The 21662-nt window shown below is 45.2% G+C and overlaps 1 protein-coding gene across 9 annotated transcripts in view; it reads right to left on the bottom strand.

The window, feature by feature from the left end:
- auts2a (activator of transcription and developmental regulator AUTS2 a) overlaps positions 1-21662 on the bottom strand; it is a 322838-nt gene that overhangs the window by 205655 nt on the left and 95521 nt on the right. The window contains exon 1 of one of the 9 annotated variants that reach the window (XM_080780260.1): positions 15262-15569. The exons of the other annotated variants lie outside the window; for them this stretch is intronic. Within the exon in view, the coding sequence (XP_080636386.1) occupies positions 15262-15309 (48 nt within the window). The 5' untranslated portion in view covers positions 15310-15569. Of the gene's footprint in view, positions 1-15261; positions 15570-21662 lie in introns of those variants that run through there. 9 annotated transcript variants of the gene reach the window in all.

Raw genomic sequence — 21662 nt, forward strand, 5'->3', positions numbered from 1 at the left:
ACAAGCATAAATTGTATCTGCCTACACAAACACATGTGAGCTTTGTGTGCCAACATTGCTGCACTGTGACTGTCATACAGTACACTGTACTGTATGTCTACTGTACTGAGCACAGTAGCAGAGTAAGCTGAGCTGTGGGGTTTCTGTATGGACATGAAAAGCATGAGCTGATTGGTCTACTTGTGTGGTACGGTATTGGAGATACAGAGTTACAGTACAGACAGGTACAGACAGCTGGCCCCTTCAGCACCACACCTTAAAAAACAATCTTTACCTGTTGCATCCTATAGTGATACAGTAGCCACTGAATGATACTGCAGTTCATATCATGGTCAGAGCAACATTGCCTACGGCTCCCATTCTGCCAGATCTCTCTTTGCTTTCTGTCAAGTGTCCATATGCTGTACTGTGTATCGTCATGAATAATGTATCAGACATCAGGGCTATGCAACTGCAAACACGACAACAGATCCCATAGTCTGCGAGGACCGTTCACAAAAGCACTGAGGAAGGTGAAGAATTGGCTTCGTCACTAGTGTCTTCATCAAGTCAACGGTCAATGCCTGTGTGCAAGTTCAGATCAATTGGTCAACCCACTGAAGAGAAAACGCAGTTGCAGACAGAGAGAGTTTTATCAATTTTATAGTAGTGTAAGAGCCATTTGAGCCACCATATTGTTTGCCATGATTCCTGTCAATTTGCCAATCTATGTTGCCATGGTTACAGGGAGGGAGGGTATTTAACCCTGGCCCTAATTAGTCTCAGGTGTTGCCAGTGGCAGAGGTAAACCAGTTTTTGACCTAATGTAACGCCCAAGACCCTATACTTGGGTGATACTGGTTGCAGAGGAAGTTCAGACGTGTGATCAAATAACTGATGTCCAAAAATGTCCGTTGAGTAGAAATTAAACTATAATTATTAGCTTAAAGTCCTATACTTTGTCATACAAAATAAACATAATATAAACCATCAAACGCACAGGATTGGCTACAGATCATCAGCCCTCATGAACACAGTCAAAAACTGGTTTACCTCTGCCATCTCTGATAGGATATCAGAAGAATAGACAAACTTTATTAAAAACAGCTCTATGTACTGTACATGCATTAGTAGTTGTAATTGTGGCCATACTGTGCAGTACGTTCCAGGTTTTGTAAATGCAGCACTGAAATGCAACCTGCCAGTGCCTAGGTATCGTTTGAATAATAGGCTGACTGAATTGAGCTGCATAAAGAGAGCAGGAGGTTGGGGTGGGGTGGGGGGCTAATTCTGCTTGTAGCCTCGGGCCAGACTGGGAATCGGTTCAAAGTTTCCCCATATAACTCTGATTAAAAATACACAATGGATCTCTTTAACTTTCATGGCTAATAATTGATGAACACAAAGGCCCTCTTGAATGTTCCATGTGAAAGAGGAGCTGACATTCTAAAGGTTCACTGAATCTAAGCCTCCCTCCACCCCCTTCCTGCTCCTCATCTCCTCGTGGCCAAGGGCTAATTGCAGCGATTTTAGGTGATTGTTATTAAAAACATGCGAGCCGCGTGGTGCTTTGAAGGCTGGAGCTCTGGAGGAGAGGGCCGCCGTACCGGGAGCGCCCGCGCATCCTAATGAGGGCAATCAGGGCTCCTGCCAGAACGGGGACACCTTTGTCTTCTGTCCGCCACCGAGAAAGAGACGAGGACGAGAAGACACGCATTAAGGCCCAAACCACACCAATGATTCGCCATGCAACTCCTTGCAACATTATCCCCAATGGCAGTTGCAACTCCTGACACAAGGACCAGCGCTCCTTGTGCCAGCTCCAACACAGTGTATAGATGAGGGAGTGTACACAATAGTGGGTAAACAAACAAAAAAACTAAAACCGACAGATGGAAGCATACAGTAGGCCTACAGTAACAGACTGTAGGTAAAGAGGAGCTCTCTGCTCCGCCACCATCAATAGTGCCTTGTTGTGGATCACTTGTTCAACTGTGAATGAAGTTAGGGGAAATGTTTAGAGTCTAATTACCCAATGTTACACTGTGCACTGTGCAGCTCATGTTTACTAATGTGCTTCTTCCCCCTTGCTCCAACCGCTTAATGCCATGGAAACACACACACACACACACACACACACACACACACACACACACACACACACACACACACACACACACACACACACACACACACACACACAGTGTGGCTTCATGAGTACCACAGATGTATCCACGGTGATTAATTAAATTGTTAGTGAATCAATTCCAATTACTGAGCAGGGCTTTTTCTATTAGCACACAGCTCAGTGCCGCACCACAACAGAACCGCACCAAACAAATTACAACATACCAGCCCTCTCTCATTCATTTGGTTATTCTAAAGGCTGTGGACCAGCCTATGATCAATATGAGCAATATCACCTGGGTCGAGTAAGTTAGGTCAAATGCACAGCATGTTGGTGAATCGTTGATCGATGTACCTTGGTGGAGAACGGATCAATGAGGAGTTGTGCATTAACCTGATTAATCATGCCTTCTGCTGTGAAAGACAAAGAGAGAGAGAGAGAGAGAGCAACGGAAAGACAGACAAACTCCATTTCTTGCTGTAACCAACGAGACAGAACTTTCACTGATATTTTCAAGCCATTCCAATCCACAGTGCACCAAATGCTCATGTTGAGGACGAGTGCATGGATGTAACAACAGCTGAGGAATCACAGACGGCATGGAAGACAAGGAACAGGGCTCCTAAAGTGCTTAATTGTCCTTACAATAACATCGACAACAAACACTTCCAGATACAACTCCCCCTGATGACAGAGACAACTACAGTTGTCTGCCTCTGTCAACATGTTCATGCCTAATTTATGCTTTTGTGCCCCGTGTAAAAAGCCAAGGAAAGGCTGTTTACTGGGCCAGCGTCTCAGGGGTAGACAGGAGGCCTGGCTGCGAGAGGAGCTCTCGGCAGTCGGCACGGCTTAATGCAAATCAGTCCACACACCCACAAGTGTGCACAAATAACACCGACGAGCACGAGCACGCACGCGCGCGCACACACACACACACACACACACACACACACACACACACACACACACACACACACACACACACACACACACACACACACACACACACACACACACACACACACACACACACACACACACACACACACACACACACACACACACACACACACACACACACACACACACACACACACACACACACACACACACACACACACACACGAAAATGTAGGACCTGTGGGCAGAGGGTTCTCCAACACACAGAACCCCCTTCTCCCCCCAGCTCATGTATAATGCATGAGAACATGTAAATATGCTATTCCGTGCATGCATTAATGATCATGGAGCAACTCGCAGGCTCAGTGCCTGGGCAATTAATAAAAGATGGGGCACAGATAAAGGCGAATACCCCCTTCTGCACACGTGTGCACGCATGCATGCACACACGCACGCATACACACACTCACACTACCCTGCTTGATCCACTGAGAGAAATTTCATGCCAATTTTTAACCTTGTTTTATTTCTGTGCTGTTTGTGTGAGTTTGTGTGTGTGTGTGTGTGTGTGTGTGTGTGTGTGCGCGCACGTGTGAATGTGTGTGGGTGTGGGAGGGGGTGGGGCTGGTTGTAGCTACATAATGAATGGAAGCTATCCTGTGTACTGGAGAGAAATCCCAATAACACATGCGCACACACACACACACGCACGCACGTGCATGGAGCCACACAGACTGATTTGGCCCTGACCGCATCCGGAAGCCCCAACTGAAAATATGGGCCCAGGGCCCCTCTCCAGAAAATATGGGCCCAGGGCCCCTCTCCAGAAAACCAAGATATGAGTTAAAAACGTTCGCTGTGACAGAATATATTTTCAAAGATTTGCACCACTTTTTCACAATTTTTCAAAAGCAAAAGTTTGTTGGTGTGTGCTTTCCTCGAGATCTCTCGTGGAAAGTTATTCAAATAATTTGGAAATCTCTACAGGAAGAAAATGAATGGGCTCTGGATGGGTGGAACCACAACATTCAACAGTCTGTTTGTCCTTGCATTAATGATCTTAAGTTCCAGGTCATGACCTTGGTGGGATGAGTCCTTGATGATGCTGTTGGCTTCTACTTCAGTGTCTCCTCCAGAGATGGAAGAGGACATGCCATGATCCTCTGGGACGTGTTTATGACCCCCTGAAGTGACTTTCTTTCTGCCACCGTGCAGCTAGCAAACCACAGAGAGATGCCGTAGGTCAACACTGACTCAATGCAACAGCGGTAGAACTTGACCTCCTGCACCTGTACTGTATCTGGGGAGTGGTGCAAATGAGGACTTCATATGTGAGAGATGGTAAAATACATCAACTACAGACACACGCCGCACGCGTGAACGCAAAGATACACACATAACACACAATCGTCTCAGGATGCACGCACACCACACACACACAAGCCCTTCCCCTCATTTATTCTCCCTTAGTATATGGAGACTAATTTGCGCACAGGAAAGCGACAAGCATATCTACTTTCATACTCCCTTCTATGCTTTACGTTTAAGCTCTGGGACTTGGTGCAGCCGTATGAAAAAGTACAGAGGGTACGGATGGAGAGCCCCCGATCATATCAGTCTCCACTCTCCATATGTTACATACTGTAAGCATAAATAGGGCTATAGACTGGTAAAGGTGAAAGCTTTGTTCCAAAGAGGCTGTTGGACTGTCAATCCACCAGCCGGGGGAAATGACAGCTTGTCACAGTAGCTCTCACTCTATCTATCTCTCTCCCTCCCTCCGTCATCATCAGTCTTTCACTCGGTCACTGGCTCCACAAATTGACCTTTTGCAGCCTCAGCCGCTGTCACTCTTCCTCTGCTCATCGCACGCACGCACACTCACACACACACACACACACACACACACACACACACACACACACACACACACACACACACACACACACACACACACACACACACACACACACACACACACACACACACACACACACACACACACACACACACACACACACACACACACACACACACACACACACAATTCTATAGATCGATATTAGTATAGAGAGGGGGAAGACAGGCTTCCCCTGTGGCAAACTTTTTTTTCTTCTCGTCCTCCTGTGTGCCTCTTACAAGTGACAGTAATCAGCGTTTATTAGCTCGCCTCGCCCTTGTCATGTCCGAGAGCAGCAGCCGCATATTAGAGTGATTAGACAATTAGGGCCATTATGGTATTACAGTGCCCAATGTCACACATCACACATTACACCATGGACATAGACAGCACAGAGAGAGAGAGAGACAGACAGACAGGGACTCTCTCTCGCCCTCTCTTTCCATTACCGATGTTTCAACAGCTCTAAGCTGGCAGAAAATGGGCTTAATGATTGCAGCCAGGCTCTTGTGTACACCACTGCCCTATTTAGAAATAGACTGTACTTTCTGTTCAAATTAAGTGTGTAGGGGGAAAGAGGCCACAGAGGGGAATAGAACTAGCTAAGTAGAGAGAGACCGGCGCTGATGTAACAAGGCTCACACTAATTAACATAAGGCTCGTTACTCGCTTTCCTAAAACTAACTGAACACGCACCAGCATGGCTTCATTTATGTGAATAAATGAGCGGAAAGATTTGTATCTACTTTAGCTGCAGTAGGTCAATTACCAAGGCTAAATAATTTACAGAATGCAAGTTTCAGGTCTGACAATAATTCCACTAGAAAAAAGGAATAGTGTAGACTCAGTAAAGCACGTTGGATAATTTGGAATTTGCATACTGTACGATGTGAAGATGAGAAATGCTCTGCTCTTACTCAGTGGAACAGAAATACAAATGGCCAAATTATCCTGCCAGGGATGTAATGGTAGAAGTTTTCTAGGAGATCAAGGCAAAAACAAACAAAAAAGAAGAGGAGACGAGGGGAGAGGAGACGAGGGGAGAGGAGAGGAGAGGAGAGGAGAGGAGAGGAGAGGAGAGGAGAGGAGAGGAGAGGAGAGGAGAGGAGAGGAGAGGAGAGGAGAGGAGAGGAGAGCATCTGGATACTGGGAAACATCACAGCATTCTGTCGGTCATCCTCTCTTCTTCCAGGACCAGGAGGACAAAAAAAAAGGATGAAAATCTGTTTCCTGTCATCTTCTATCTTGTCAGTCTTTGTTCAGACATCTTGCATCTCCTCCAGCAGCTGTGTGCAGCCCGTACTAACAGATGGCTCACTCTCTTTGATATGCACTCTCCTCTTGCCCGCTCTGCCACTCACTCTAGTCTATACTGTACCTCGTTTCACCCTCACAGCCTCTCTCTCTATATATCTCCTTTCCCTGCACAGTACCGTACTTTGGGCCAAAGTTTTTCTGTGCATCTCCAAACTCAGACAGTGCGTAGAGTTTGCCAAACACATGGTAGCCAATTAGCGTTGCCATCTAAATTGCTGGCAGCCGGGCACTGGCACAAAAAAATACATAGATGTGTATAATAATCCAAGTGATGTTGTCAAGACAGAAAATAATGATCCAAAAAATCTCTAATTTGTGTGTGTATTTGTGAGATGGTGCATGTGTACATGTGACGTGTGTGTAAATGTGTTCTACCATACTGACCAAGTCGGACAGACACCCAGCTCGATCCAGCCCAGGGGGGTTTCTTCGGACAATGGCAGTGAGTGCCAGTATTTCCAGTGACAGTTACATAAGTTTACATTCAGACAAAAAGTGATTGTTCGTTCCCAAAGCTGCCCAACAGTCTGTCTGGGAGCATGTGACCTTATCCCTCCAGACGATTCCCACTGCTCTGAGTGGCTGCCAAAGTATGTGTGTATAGCCTGAGTACATGTACTTAGTTGCACGCGGGTGCCGTCACCTACCAAAAACAACTGATTTACAAGCTCACAAACGTTGCAACATGGTGCATTGTTATGGATGGGCGATTTTTGGTCTGTGGCAATGCTCACAACTCAAGTATGAATCAAGCATACAGTATGTCTGAATATCTACTCGGTGTATGCATGTGTGCGCGTTGTGTGTGCACGCATGAACAACAGAGGAGTCTTTCAGTCAATGGGTTTGATGGGTCTGCGCAATGTGGCTGAAGGGCCTAAAAACTATGGGAACCCGCCGCCCCTCCCCAATGCCCAGTCATCCAGCAGGATGTAACTGTAGACCAGATCTGGGCGCAGCAGACTGGGCAAGCAGGGCTTCACCATTCCAGCGGGAATTCACTGAACTAATAATGAGCTTTGCAGAGGCTCTACTCTGAGGACACGCACGCACGCACACGCTCAACGCACGCGCACATGTGTGTGTGTGCTAAAAGGTGACAGGTAGTAAGCGTAAAGCACTAGCAAGTGTGAGGGGTGGTGTGTGTGTGTGTGTCTGACTGTGTGTGTGTGTGTGTGTGTGTGTGTGTGTGTTGCACCCTGTCTCTAACGGCTACACTGAGAGACTGTCTCTGTCTCGCTGAGGAGCGAATGCTCAGTGATCCACACTCTACCCATCCCTGCTCTTTCTCCCTCCATTCTGTTCCACCAGGGGACTAGAGGGATACACACACTCCATTCTGTTCCACCAGGGGACTAGAGGGATACACACACTCCATTCTGTTCCACCAGGGGACTAGAGGGATACACACTCCATTCTGTTCCACCAGGGGACTAGAGGGATACACACACTCCATTCTGTTCCACCAGGGGACTAGAGGGATACACACTCCATTCTGTTCCACCAGGGGACTAGAGGGATACACACACTCCATTCTGTTCCACCAGGGGACTAGAGGGATACACACTCCATTCTGTTCCACCAGGGGACTAGAGGGATACACACACTCCATTCTGTTCCACCAGGGGACTAGAAGGATACACACACTCCATTCTGTTCCACCAGGGGACTAGAGGGATACACACTCCATTCTGTTCCACCAGGGGACTAGAGGGATACACACTCCATTCTGTTCCACCAGGGGACTAGAGGGATACAGAGAGGCTTGTTACACGAGCCCAGACACCATGTTTATATCCAGCAAATTAACACAAACACGGCAGTGGGACATGCAATCCTTCCCGGGCCAGAACTCTGGCTGAGGGGGATGATAGCAGTGGCACAACCATACAGCCAGACAGAGATGAGGATTACTGTAACAACATTAACTCCTGTGACTGTACCTCAATCTGCAGTCATTCTGAGCTGCAGTCATTCTGAGCTGATTAACTAGTAATGCATGTTACTTGTTACTAGTACTACTACTACAAATAATAATCATAATGATACTGTATGTGGACTGATCAAAATTGCATTTAGCTTCTTGTACCCGAATGAGTTGTGACAAAAACATTCTTTATACCTTAATATTAATCCTAATAATAAATATAGCGGCAACTGGCAAGCAGCGATAAGACAGGCTCAAGCCATAACCTTGGATACTGGACACGCTGATTGGCTGAAGGGGTTGTCTGTCAACGCTGTACTCCCGCAGTCAAACATGCATTAGCAGGGTCCAGACTCTGCACAAATGAATGGAAATGCGATTTCAAGGGGGAGTGGTTAACCACATAGACGTCGCTATTTTGACATAACAACTGGATAGATCAGATCATATAATTCATTCATTGGGAGATCTAAATGCCAGAGGTTCTTCAGTTCTTGAGAGATTACCATGACACCATATTGCCGAATTTAATGGAAAACGACAGCACAGAAATGTCAAAATTGCGAGAAATAGGCAGAATATGTATGAAAACAATAAGGGGTCTTCTCTGTGTTGGACTTGACCCCTAAAACAAACAAAAAAATTGCATGGATGCACCTGGGACGTATCCTCAGTGATGTATCCCAAGGTCATCCGGGTTTCGGGTCTCGCAACATCATACCCCTCACTTAGGTGACCCAGCTGGGGTGATTACAGTAAGTCCCAACTTACGTCCCAGTAGCTACCATCGATCAGTCCCATTAGGGAAGGACCACACAACCCCTTACTCCGGAACTATTCTGCCGAGACTGGGAGTGAGAGGAACTGGCACGTGGAAGGACTAGGCTCTGTCCGGGCCCCTCCTACGTCTCACCAGGTCCACTCCTGCTCTCACCAGGTCCAGAACCTGTGCATTGCACCAGGCTCCCAGCACCAGGCACTTCATTCAGGAGTGGTGGATTTTTGAGCCGCAATGGTTCTGCAGGCTCCACCTGAGCAGTGGTGGTGCTGCAGGCTCCGCTTGCAGCTTGAATGGCCCTCCTAAAGGCCTCACCGTGGGTTTGTTGGGCTTCATCTGCACAGAAGACACAGGCTGGGGTGCCATCCTTAGAGTATACTGTATATTAATAGAGACGGCACCCGGAGGAAACCCTGAGGCGAAATGGACATAGTGGCCGAATTTGGTATTGCAGCTCGAGCCAGCGCTGGTCCGTTGACTATCATTGCGCACGTTCATGTTATTGGGGCCATGACACGTGAACGAATGTTTCATACACAAACGGCACAATGATAGTCAACGGCAGCGCGTTCATGTGTTTGGGGCCAATCCATCCCAGAATGCACTCTGTTCCTACACGGAAGGAGGAGTGAAATCGCCTCATGCGCTTTTGAGCAACTTAATGCAAGTGGATGGGAGGAGAACTCGGGTGTCTTCTCTATTCATATACTCTAAGGTGCCATCCCATACTGCTCCCGGGTGCCGTCTACATTCCGGCTGTCACCCGTCTCCCCAGTGGTAATAATAACGATGATGTTTGCCTAAAGATTCACAATGCTAAAATGTAGTCTCCATTGGTGGTCTAACTGCTCTAACAGAGAATGCTCCTGGGTAACCACTAAATACTCCAGCCAGCTTTGAAAAGCGGGATAGGCAGTTACACAAGAAGCACTCTAAGAACCACTTAGCTCTTCATGAACAAATAGGTCTAACACAGTGAGAATCTGCCTCGTGTAGCTACTTTAGCCCCCACCCACCCCCCAACTCTGCTTCGTCTCCTCTGTGGCCAAAGGCTTTTGTCTGACAGATGTTTACAGGGGATGTTTCCTTGCTGCGTGTTGCCTGGGAAAACATCTGGAGTTTGCAGGGATTTACCAGTAATCCCCCCGGCAAGCTGTGGAGCACTCTCCTAGAATATCAATGTGTCTGTAAAAAGCAAGTGCGCTTTTTCTGAAAAAAAGTGGAAAAAGGAGCTGGCATGCAGGCCCTGCTCCGCGACAAGCACTGCTCAGGTCAAAAGTTCTATAAGCCTCTTACCACTTAAAGCTTTTAAGCATAAATAAATTAAACTGGCTCCAATAAACTCTCATTAAAGTCCTCCCGGCATGGGCAGACGGGTGAACGGATAAAACTGTCATGCAGATCAACTCTTTCATTACTGGAGAAGACTTTTTGCCAGTATAGGGAGGCTATAGCATGGGATGGTTACCCCAAAGGAACTTTCTGATGCAGGGAACCAAGTCTGATACGATTCATAAAGCAGCAAGAAGGCAGGTGAACAACTCCTATAGTATCGCACTGTTGAAAGGAGATTTATCATACGGCATGGCCCATTCACCGTGAAATCCTAGTAAAAGCCTTTTTTACTCTGAATGTAAAATGTAATGTAATCTGCGTAGAATTGATTAAAGTCTTCTTCCTGGGTTTTTATGTTTGAATTGGCCCGATACCACCCAGGAGAGGTGGTCACAGCATTTCCCTCTGATCTATAACTCTGCGTCATAGCAGACTGTAATAAGCAGTGCACCCTGTAAATGCCAACCCACACAGCATTCTGCAGTTCTCATAGTCATTATATCCATTACAGTCACCCACTACTGTTCAAAAAACTATGCTGAGCACACAAGAATGCAGATATGGTAAATACAGTGGTAGTAGAATCTACAATCTCTCTCTCTCCAGATGTGCCAAAATTGAGCGATTGGCTGGTTGGCTGTTTGGCCAACTGAGGATAGACTGCATACAATAGCATGAAAGGATGATTGCTCTGCAATTGGCTAGACCGGCTGACCAATGGTGTAACTACATGACTCATGCCGCCAAATGGTATAGCTTCATCACTCAGCCAGACACGATGGGTGTCTATCCAAGTTCTGCCATCCTGACATCAAGGTAAAGTCCAAATTGAATCAATCAATCACAGAGCTGTGTGCGAGAGTGTGCACTAAATTGAATAAGACCAGTGTGAGACTGTGAGTGAGGTCACCGTTCACCCTCGTTGGGTATATGGCCCCAGAGTTAGCCCTCTGGGGTGGCTGGCAGAGGCTTAGAGGACAAAGAGCTGAGAGGAGAAACACAGAACAGCTCTGTGCTCTTTCCATTCAGTGGAATGTAACTGACCTCCAGCCCCCCCCCCCCCCTCTCTCGTACCCACTCACTCCAGGACATGAGCCCACACACAGGGGTGGCAATTACCCATTCCCCAGACTGGGTGACCCGGGTATCATGAGCCAGAAGCCATGGGGGGGACGCACTCACTCAAAAATGGCAACGCTTGTTTAAGGTCACTTCCTATTCGCATACCGCTGAGAGCAAACCTGTCAATCACATGCAAGCCTGGCTAGTGCTGAGGCAGGACCCAGTCAGGAGCGGGAGAAGCAGAAGACTGCACAAGCCATTCTCCTCTGACATCCACTCAGCAACGTCAAACCCATCTCCCCTTATGTACACAGGCATGTCTTGTTCTTGTATACATTAACGCTACTGAGCACACACACAAACGCACAATGAAGGGAGACAGAAAAGGTAGAATCAAAAGAGGACAGCCACATGGGAATCCGGATCGGCATTGAAATATTATCCAGATATATTGCACCGGCTGATGAAATTGTTGAATATTTCATATCTCCATAATGAAATGCTGTCTGGAGTAAAAATTATATATTTTTTAAAAATGGCAACTTTGGACAGTTCATAGTTGTGAGACATGATGTTGGATCATGAAAAATCCCCTAAAATCCCCATAGGACTGAGAGGGCTTAACCACATGAATTATGTCATAATAGTTTAAGTTTTGACTAAAACAGGTGAACATTCAGTGAAAATAGCATTTTTTACAAACTCACACCAGGTTTAAGTATTTAAGGTGATGATTAAATGCTATTTTAGGTAGAATCAAAAGAGGACAGCCACATGGGAATCCGGATCGGCATTGAAATATTATCCAGATATATTGCACCGGCTGATGAAATTGTTGAATATTTCATATCTCCATAATGAAATGCTGTCTGGAGTACTTGCAATCGATCAAAGCACGAATTGGAGATATCCCTGATTCAATGGGGCTTGTAACGAAACAGCTTGACCATTAAATCTTTATTTCTTGGCGGTTCACTTCTGAAGTTTCACCAGTAAAAATCACTCAGCCATCTTGTCTCAACTCTTTTTTTCCATTCCCTCCATTTCCCCCCACACTTTTTCCTCCGATCAACTGTGAAGTGGAAATGTTCACACTTCATTTTGCCCAACTCTAATGGAAGAAGCAGTGAGTGGAAGGAATGGAGCATGGCACTTCACTCTTTCCCCACCACTTGATGCCATCAATGAACACTCATACTGTCACCGTTGCCTTAACGTATCTTCATTGCTACATGCAGCTATAGTGTATACATACCAGTAAGACCTCGTCCTAAAGGGCGAGGTTGCGTGCACGCATCCGCCTGGGTGACAGCAGACTGCTGGGAGAGCGATGGCGCTTTGGAATGGGTGGTCAAATCAACATATGGAATGTCAGAACAGGTCAGCTCCATATATGGAGCTCCATTATGGAGCTGAACAGTTTTTGATCTAGGTAAGAGGAGTGTTAAAAGGACAGAGAGGATAATCTTGTGTTAATCTTCCATACCCTGAGGGTTTACAAGGTTCATATTGGGTTACATATAACCAAGAAGCAGAGCTCAAGGCGAGGAGAAGGCGGGAAGAATAGTTACCGTAAGTGACCTCGTTTTACTCCATAAATTTGGACAGAGCGAAGCAAGGTTTAGATTAAGGTAAGTTGCCATGCATTTGTTGATTATGAGGAAGGCCAGCAGGCCGAAACGTCACTTAATAAAAATAAATCACTGCCTATGGAGTGTGCAACACTTTTTTCCTCTATTTAAGTAACTATGATACAAGATTTAGATTAATTAAGTAAGTAATTATGTAAGTTGGATGGATGTAGCTCTGCCGCCAAACATGGATACTGTAGATGCTGAGAAAGAATTCACTGAATTTTTATCTAGGCTCAAAAGAACCAAAACGCAGAGCAGAAAATGGCAACTTTGGACAGTTCATAGTTGTGAGACATGATGTTGGATCATGAAAAATCCCCTAAAATCCCCATAGGACTGAGAGGGCTTAACCACATGAATTATGTCATAATAGTTTAAGTTTTGACTAAAACAGGTGAACATTCAGTGAAAATAGCATTTTTTACAAACTCACACCAGGTTTAAGTATTTAAGGTGATAATTAAATGCTATTTTCTTGTTGTCTTTGTGAATGGGTATGTGGTAAACAATTTATCACCTGGCATTTGTCACAGGCCTTATTACAGTATGTGTTCCCAGGCTAATATGCCTGCCCTCATTTAAATATGCTCAGGCAACACCAACTAAAGTACAGTGAATGGCACAATTTGTATTGGCCATGTGTGAAAAGACTACATAATTGAATTAATTCATTTGAATAATAATGCATAATTATGTAATGCATTCTAGTAGCAGCTAACTATCACTGTAGTATTACTGAACAAACACAGTTGATAGGGACTGTGACCAGTTCTGAACATGCTCATTCTGACAGAAAAAAAACATCTTCTCACCACGGCACATTAGATAGCTCGCACACAAAATGGCAGACCAGATGGAAACAAAGCCCTCTGGCGCCAACAGATGCTCCCGTGAGGCTGCTTCACTCATCTATTATTATAGGCCTGAATACGGCAAAGCTAGTCATACAGTGCATGGAATTGCACACCGCTCAAAGGGACAAAAAATGACACAATAAGGTGGAAGGTACGATGTGTGAACCATGGTGAAAAGGCGCTACCCCTGACTATGTTTACGTAACGAGATAGCACCATTGATCCCTGCAGGTCAGATACCTGATGCGAACAGGAGCACTTCGTCAGCAATAGTGAGCATCACCTCTGTCTTTAGTCAACTGGCGAGCTGAAGGCTGTCAGCTGGAACTGACTGACTGCCCTGTTTGCTGAATGACTGACAGACCGATGGTCATTTTAACTGTGGCCCTGCTGCAGTGGGCATTTTTACAAAGTGCTGAGATCTGGATGCCGGCTTAGTTTGCAGTGTACTGGGTAACCCCATCTGCACACAGGAGTAGAGCCTTCATCAGACAGATCCAATGGAGGATCTAAGGTTCAGACCATGATATCACTCTGCATTAAAGTTTCATCATTGTGCCGCTCCAGAGGAAAGCGCCAGGCTGGATTCAGTGGCTGGAATCATGCAGTAGGCTAATTCTAGTCACATTACATCTAATGTAAAGATTGAAAAGTGGGTTTTCTTTTAAGGCATGTCAAAAAGAACAGGCAGATGTTTTGAGGAAGGGACTGTTGATATTTTAGTTCCTAACCAGAAAACCGACCGGAGTACTGAACCTAAACATTGAATACAGTTGAAAGGTTAAAGTAAAAAAAATAATCTCATAACTAGTACAAATTAAATTAACACCTCTGTGTGGCGCACTGGCTATGTGAGTTTTCTTAATAAATACATAAATATAATAACTAATATTATTTATATTGTAATAATATAATATAGATACTGTCATAATGTAATAATATGTAATATTATTACTATACACCATAAACACAACAATATAATTACATAAAATACATACTGTAGTGCTCACTAAAGCAAGCACATTAATAATGCAATATATAAACTATACCAAACGTTTAAAACAAATGTTACATGGGAACCTATTTTGTATGCATTACTGCCTTCCAATGAAATATTAACATGAAAAAGCACCATCAGCAGTTTGAAGCCAACATTCCCATGGGTGAAATTACACGGAGTACATTACTGTTTAAACTCCACTTTACCTTAGCCCTACTGTACGTCCACAAGATGCACAATGAATTTCACACAGCTTTCTGAGAGAGGCGCACACAGGGGAAGTACAGTCAAGTTGTGAAGAATACACATGTACAGCTAAATAATGTATCAATCTATCAAAGCTATCAATATCATACTGTCAGACATCTGCCAGGAAATTCATTTGAGTGTAGCAAGTTACGGCAGGGGGGGGGGGGTTGAATGCAAAGAAACACATGGACGTACCTTCTCGTTGTATTTGAACTTGACATAGAACCAGCTGGACTTGATCATCCTTCCTGACAGTCTCAGTTTGCCCACGGGAAAACTTAAAGAGCTTTTCTCAGAGGGAGAGTTACAGTATATGCCGAACACACTAAAGAGCCTTTCTCAGAGGGAGAGTTACAGTATACACCGAACTATGACACAGGAACTAAAATGCGGTAACTATGACACGGGAACGAACATGCGGTAACTATGACACGGGAACGAACATGCGGTAACTATGACACGGGAAAAACAGCAAGTGCTTCAGCTACTTTGTCCTGCTCTTCCCTCCTTCCTGCATGTGCTCTCTCTCTCTCTCTCTCTCTCTCTCTGTCCCTTCCTCAGTCTCTCTTTCTTGTCCTCATTCCAAGTCTCTGAGCTTGCTACGGTTTTCTCCCTCCCTCTCTGTCCGTTGTGGTGGTGTGGGGTGGGTGTGTGTATGTGTGTATGTGCATGTGCTTGGAAAGCTGACAGCAGAGCTCCTCAGATTGGCTTCAGCTCTGTTCATCAGTGGTGGCACATGCCAGAAGAGCAGAATTTCCTCCCCTTCCCTTCCCTTAGTTCTCCCATCCTAAAACAATAATGACTCAGTCATAACTGCCAGGTGCAACTAGCTCTTGTAGCGCCCGCTTCTGTTCGTTTCCAACGTTCTTTTGTTGGTTCACTCACTCCGCATTGCGGCATTCATTGTATGGGTTTTTATGCCATTCAGACTATGGGTTTTATGGGTATGTCTCCCATTGGCTTAGAGCCAGCCTAGAGGCAGATAATCATGAAAATGTGTCCAGTACGGTTGTCTTTACGGTCGTCAGTAGTGGTGCGTGCAAATGTAGTCCAGTCGCTTTTCAAGCACCTGTAAAAGAAAAACCCTGACCTCCCCATATCTCTCTCTCTCTCTCCCTCTCGCTCTCTGGTTTACCAGTTTGCCTGTCCTTTCTCCCCCACTCTTGCTCCAGTGATTCTCCCCCTCGTCTTTTCCTAACCCTTGCTCAAACAATATATCCATTTTCTGTTCACATCTCCCCCTCAGTTCTTTTTATCCCTCTCTTCTAAGCACCACTGAGCACTTTGAGCCCGACTCGAGCCCCCCCCCCCCCCCCCCCGTATCAATTTCAATCTTGCCCCCCCCCCCCCACCCCGTAGAGTAACACTGTCTGCTTTTTTATTTCTACAGATAACAGTCCTTGATGTTGGTCTGACCCCAAAGGCTAAGAGTTCCCACAAGCCAAATACATTCTGACGGCTGAACAAATGCGCCTGCAAAATGTTCTGTCAAATACAGTCATGTCGTGACAGTCTCAGATATGGCTTAACCGTTCATGATAGCTTCAAGGATTGAGCGCCATGCTCAGTGTCCTTTGTAACAATGCTGGTTGAAAATGTCGCTTCATACTATGGCAAACACTTAGATGCATTGGCTGTGATCTGGATTGTTTATCTGTATTATTTACCACATACAATTGGGCAATGCTGACAAAACACCCTGGCAGATCTATCTGAAGCTTAATTACACCATTTTATGCCAATATTTACAGATTCAAAATCCTTGTTAAATGTTCGTGTTAAACAATCATGTTAATCTGTTACTAGCAGTCGGCCCTTTTTATCAAAGACTCAGTTCAGAGTGAATAAATGCCTTCAGTCACTAAACAGTAGTGTCTGTAGGGTGGCAGCAGGGTTTCAAAGGGGGCCAAATACAACTAAGTATTAGGCCTTTAAAAGTCAAAACCCACTGTGAGAGTATAGGACGACTAAAATGGCCACATCCACAGAGCCGACAGGGCCACCCAGCCTATGTTTACATTCTGCCACTCTCCCTGGTGCATGCGGTCTGGATTCCATACACACAGTTTGTGTATATAATCATGTCATCTTAAGACTATAGTGTGAAATGTCTGGCAGCTAGCGGGGGCTACTTTATCCCATGGGACATAGCTACATTTGTCTTACCCCTAAGTTACACTGATACAATCCTTCTATTACAGACAGAAGTAGATTAGAAACAATCGCAATTACATTAGCTGCTAACTAATTAGCGATACTGGGGACGACTATGAAGAAGTGAGGCCTGGCAGACAGCGAGCTGCAAATGTGGATATACTGTATAGCTTGATGGCATGTTTCTTTAATTCACTGTTTCAGTATTCACATGCACAACGACATTTTGTTATATACTGTATGGGGTGATCTTCCTCATTTGTCCTGGTCTCATGCCACCCACAGGGAAACCACAGTGCTGTACTGTAATGCCAAGTGACAGGAGCAGTGGCTACTCACTTCTGATGTGCATTCGAGCAGTGATTATCAATCTTTTCATCTAAAGGACCCCCAGTTATTGAAGGGTGTTACCCCCTCCTATACCCATCTTTGTGTGTTTGGGTGCACCAAATTTGAGATGATTTGATTGGCTGAGCAGTGAGCACGGGAAAAAAATATATATATCACTGTCATGGACGAGATTCACTGTCATGGACGAGATTCACTGTCATGGACGAGATTCACTGTCATGGACGAGATTCACTGCCATGGACGAGATTCACTGCCATGGACGAGATTCACTGCCATGGACGAGATTCACTGTCATGGACGAGATTCACTGCCATGGACGAGATTCACTGCCATGGACGAGATTCACTGCCATGGACGAGATTCACTGTCATGGACGAGATTCACTGCCCTGGACGAGATATGTTGTCATTTGGGGGTTTTACGCTAGAGGTCGCTCTTTTGCCAACGTATGAATGGTTCTAGGTTGCTAGACCGATAAAACCGGAAATGAACCAGAAGTGAAAACGCTGTCTCCATCGGCCTCAATGTTAACAGATTTACAATTTTCTTTACGGAAATGTATTTTCTGGGTGAAAGAAAAGACAATCGCCCGTCACTACTCAGCGTTTGTTTATATCCGGTTCAAGTGTCGAGTCCCCTGGGCCTTCAAAATAAGGGTCTTCACTGAAAAAAAACACTGGCAGTGGCAGAATAATGAATTAATAAATACCTGACTTTAATGTGAGTTAATGTGTTAAGTGCCGTCACCGTCATGTGACTGTTCCCACCATAGATGAATAATGGAGACACCCTGTGCGATCATTAAGTACTAGAGATGTCTATATAAGCACACAAGACTAGGCATTTGGGGATGATAAAATATGTATTTGGGACAAGCAGATCTGACTGGTAGACCATCTAATTTAACTCTTTCTCTCTTTCCCACTCCCAACGCACACTACTTACCTACTGAAAGCCAGAGTTATGCTACTTTAACACTGCAAATATATATATTTTCTCTTTCTCTTAGTTACACTAACATTGATCTTAGGAAGCATTTTGTCCTTTGAACAGTTTGGCCCCGGGTGCAGACAGCCTCGCTGCCAGAACACTCACACACTATCTCACTTAGAACCCATGCTCTCTCAACCCAGTAAATAACAGATACGCTCTCTCACTATATCTAATGCTCTCTCGACCTATTCTCAATCTTTTCTCAAACTATTTATTTCTCTCTCTCCTCTCTCTCTTCCCAGCAGTTCACATACAAGAGCTTTTACCAGCGAATCTCTTATTACGCTAACAGTATTTTGTTGATAGAAAAACAGTTTGTTCATAGAACTCACGTCTCTAACGTTGTGATGTACTGGTGAAGTTGCATTCAAAATGTACCAATAAATATACCATTCAATTGAAGAAAATCAAAATAAGCGCTTCACTTCACGAGGAACATGGTAGCATTAGGAATTAAGAATGAGATAAGGTTATGGTAGTGCTCTATAACATTACATTTGCAGTAGGTACAGTATCACTAACAGGTGACATCCATGCAAATCGAAGAGGGGGGGGGGGGGGCTATGCCTGGACGTGTTTTCTTTTGATTCCTTCCTTGTTAAACGTCTCCTTCCCACGGGGCCCCAACGGAAAAGCTGCCTAGAGAGGCCTTCGGGCTGGCCGCCTGCACAGACGCCTCCCAGCTGGAGGCACTGCATCTCCTGGGCACACAGGAGTTCAGACAATGTGTGTGAGCGTGCAAGTGTGTGTGTGTGTGTGTGTGTGTGTGTGTGTGTGTGTGTGTGTGTGTGTGTGTGTGTGCGCGCGCGTGCGTGCGTGCCTGAGGGATGCTAACAGGACAACATGGCTGGCGTGCCGCACACTCCCTTCTCTCTCTCTCCCATCCTACAACAAAGCCCAGATGTTCCAACGACATCAGCAGAAACGCCTCAGCCCGTTGCCATTCTTTCCTGTATGAAACCTCCTGTCGTAAAAGAGAAGAGACAGAAAAAAAAGAAAAACCTCAAGCTATGCTTCCCCTAAATGCTCTTGACTTAGAGGTGTGTTTAATCTTTAAAGGCGCTTGGGGCTCTAATGGCGCCGCTATGTAACGCATGCAGGCGCTTACATAATCAAATGTAAGCAGAGGGGGGAGAGAGCCCTCGGAGAGACATTGAGCAGTGGGAACTTGTTCAAAACGTCTCGTCCTTGACCCCCTGGTGGGTCTACCTGGGGGGGGCTTACACACATGGAACCATTCATTCACAGTGGAACATGGAGTGCACTGTTAAGAGGTGAGAGAGAGAGAGGCAGAAATGTGAACCCAGTGTACCTGCTAATGTCTCAGATCTCCCTTTCACTTGCTTCTCTCTCTCTCTCTAACATCTCCGCACGCACCCAGAGCCAGTGGCCCACCATGACATGGCACGGCACAGTGCCTGTTTCCTTTCGTCCACGTCTCCGCGGGCTGTATTGGCCGAACTACACAAAAGGCCATTTCCTGCTTTCCACACAGCATATTAAGAGTTGAAACTGAATGTCTCTCTGATGGCCAGATAAATACAGTGCCAGAGTCCCCATGTATAGGCCACAGCCAGGAAATCACGTTAGGCCCCCCTCGCCGCTGCTGCTAATGCAGAGGATTATGGCAGCAGGCTGCCTTGGCACAGATGACATGCTGTAAGCAGAGTGAGGAGTGAGGACTGGCAATGAGCTCTGTGAGCCTCAGTAATAACCTGCATTTTCTCTTTTTTGGGAGGACCAGTCTGGCAAGAAATGAAATGTTTGCCCAAGTGAAATTGTCACACAGTGCATGGAAACAATATCTGAAATAATATATAATATTATGCTTGGACCAGGTATGGACTGACTAGGAATAGGAATTTGGATGAAATAATCAGCTTAGTAACTTTATCCGTACACACGAGCAATTCCATTTACTGAGTGTAAAATCAATTAGCCACAGTTTCAAGGCTGCCAACGAGAGGACTGATGACAACAATACAAGGAGAACAGATGAGGTAGAGACAGTGTTTTGGTCATACAGGATGTGCTGATCAGTACTGTGCGTGCGTGCATGTGTGCATGCGTGCGTGCATGCGTGCAACATTCTCAATTTTTACCCCAACAACAACTATCACAGAATTATTCTGATGAATAATACATTTTCATAATTATGTTAACAGGCAACAGCTCAATACAGTGTGCACAAACAAGGCAACCATTGTGAATAATAATTTGTTCTAAATGACTTGCTCTGAAAATAAAGACAAAATTATAAAATTAGTCTAAAAGCCCAGTTGCTCCAGTGGCAACTGGAAATGTTGGCACAGGAGTTTGGCTATAGAGGAAAGATCATGGGATGACTGAAACTGTTAGGGTTCTGGGGAGCTTGATTAAACTCAGCAAACCCACCCCGGCAATCAGCCCAATCAATTTTAAGATATCTTCGTGTTCAAGTAGCCTGAGGGTAACTGCATTGAAAAGGCCATGGGGTCACCAATATCAGCAGTAGTCACCCTTCAAGGAGAATATATGTACTGACCATTAGGATTTGGTTTAACACCACTTTGGGTAGACATTTTGGCCTTAAAGCCTGAGACCATGGGTTCACCAAAATCAGCAGGGTTAATCTTCAAGGGAAATACAGATGGACAGACAGACCAAAATCTCTTCCATTCCAAGATTTGTAATGACAGAACACTGTACTGTAAATACCGTCATGGGAATGTGAACAGGACAAATCTCGGCCTTATAGGTGATTCAGATCTGCGATTTTACGAATGACGTCCCGCACACTGAAAATAGTTGATATTTTCGGTGTGAAATACTGTACAATGAAGTACTACAGATATAAATCAGGTAAAAGAAAATTGTCTCGTCGCAAGTCTGAACTAGGCTTAACCCCCGTCTCATTGCTGTCCTCAGTAACCCCAATACTTTACTTCATTTCCTCTGTGTGCAGCATTGACATCACTCAAAGGTCAAATTCATACTTGCTCCACTATCCTGAAGCAACACTGGCTATATTCACCCCGCTGTGTCCCTAAAAGTAGATCCCAGAGAAACGTCTCTTTACCACATTCAGCACTGCAATTCAACAGAACTGAGAGGGGCTG

The sequence above is a fragment of the Protomyctophum bolini genome (genome assembly GCF_963924005.1).
Source record: "Protomyctophum bolini genome assembly, chromosome: 13".
Taxonomy (NCBI): Eukaryota; Metazoa; Chordata; class Actinopteri; order Myctophiformes; family Myctophidae; genus Protomyctophum; species Protomyctophum bolini.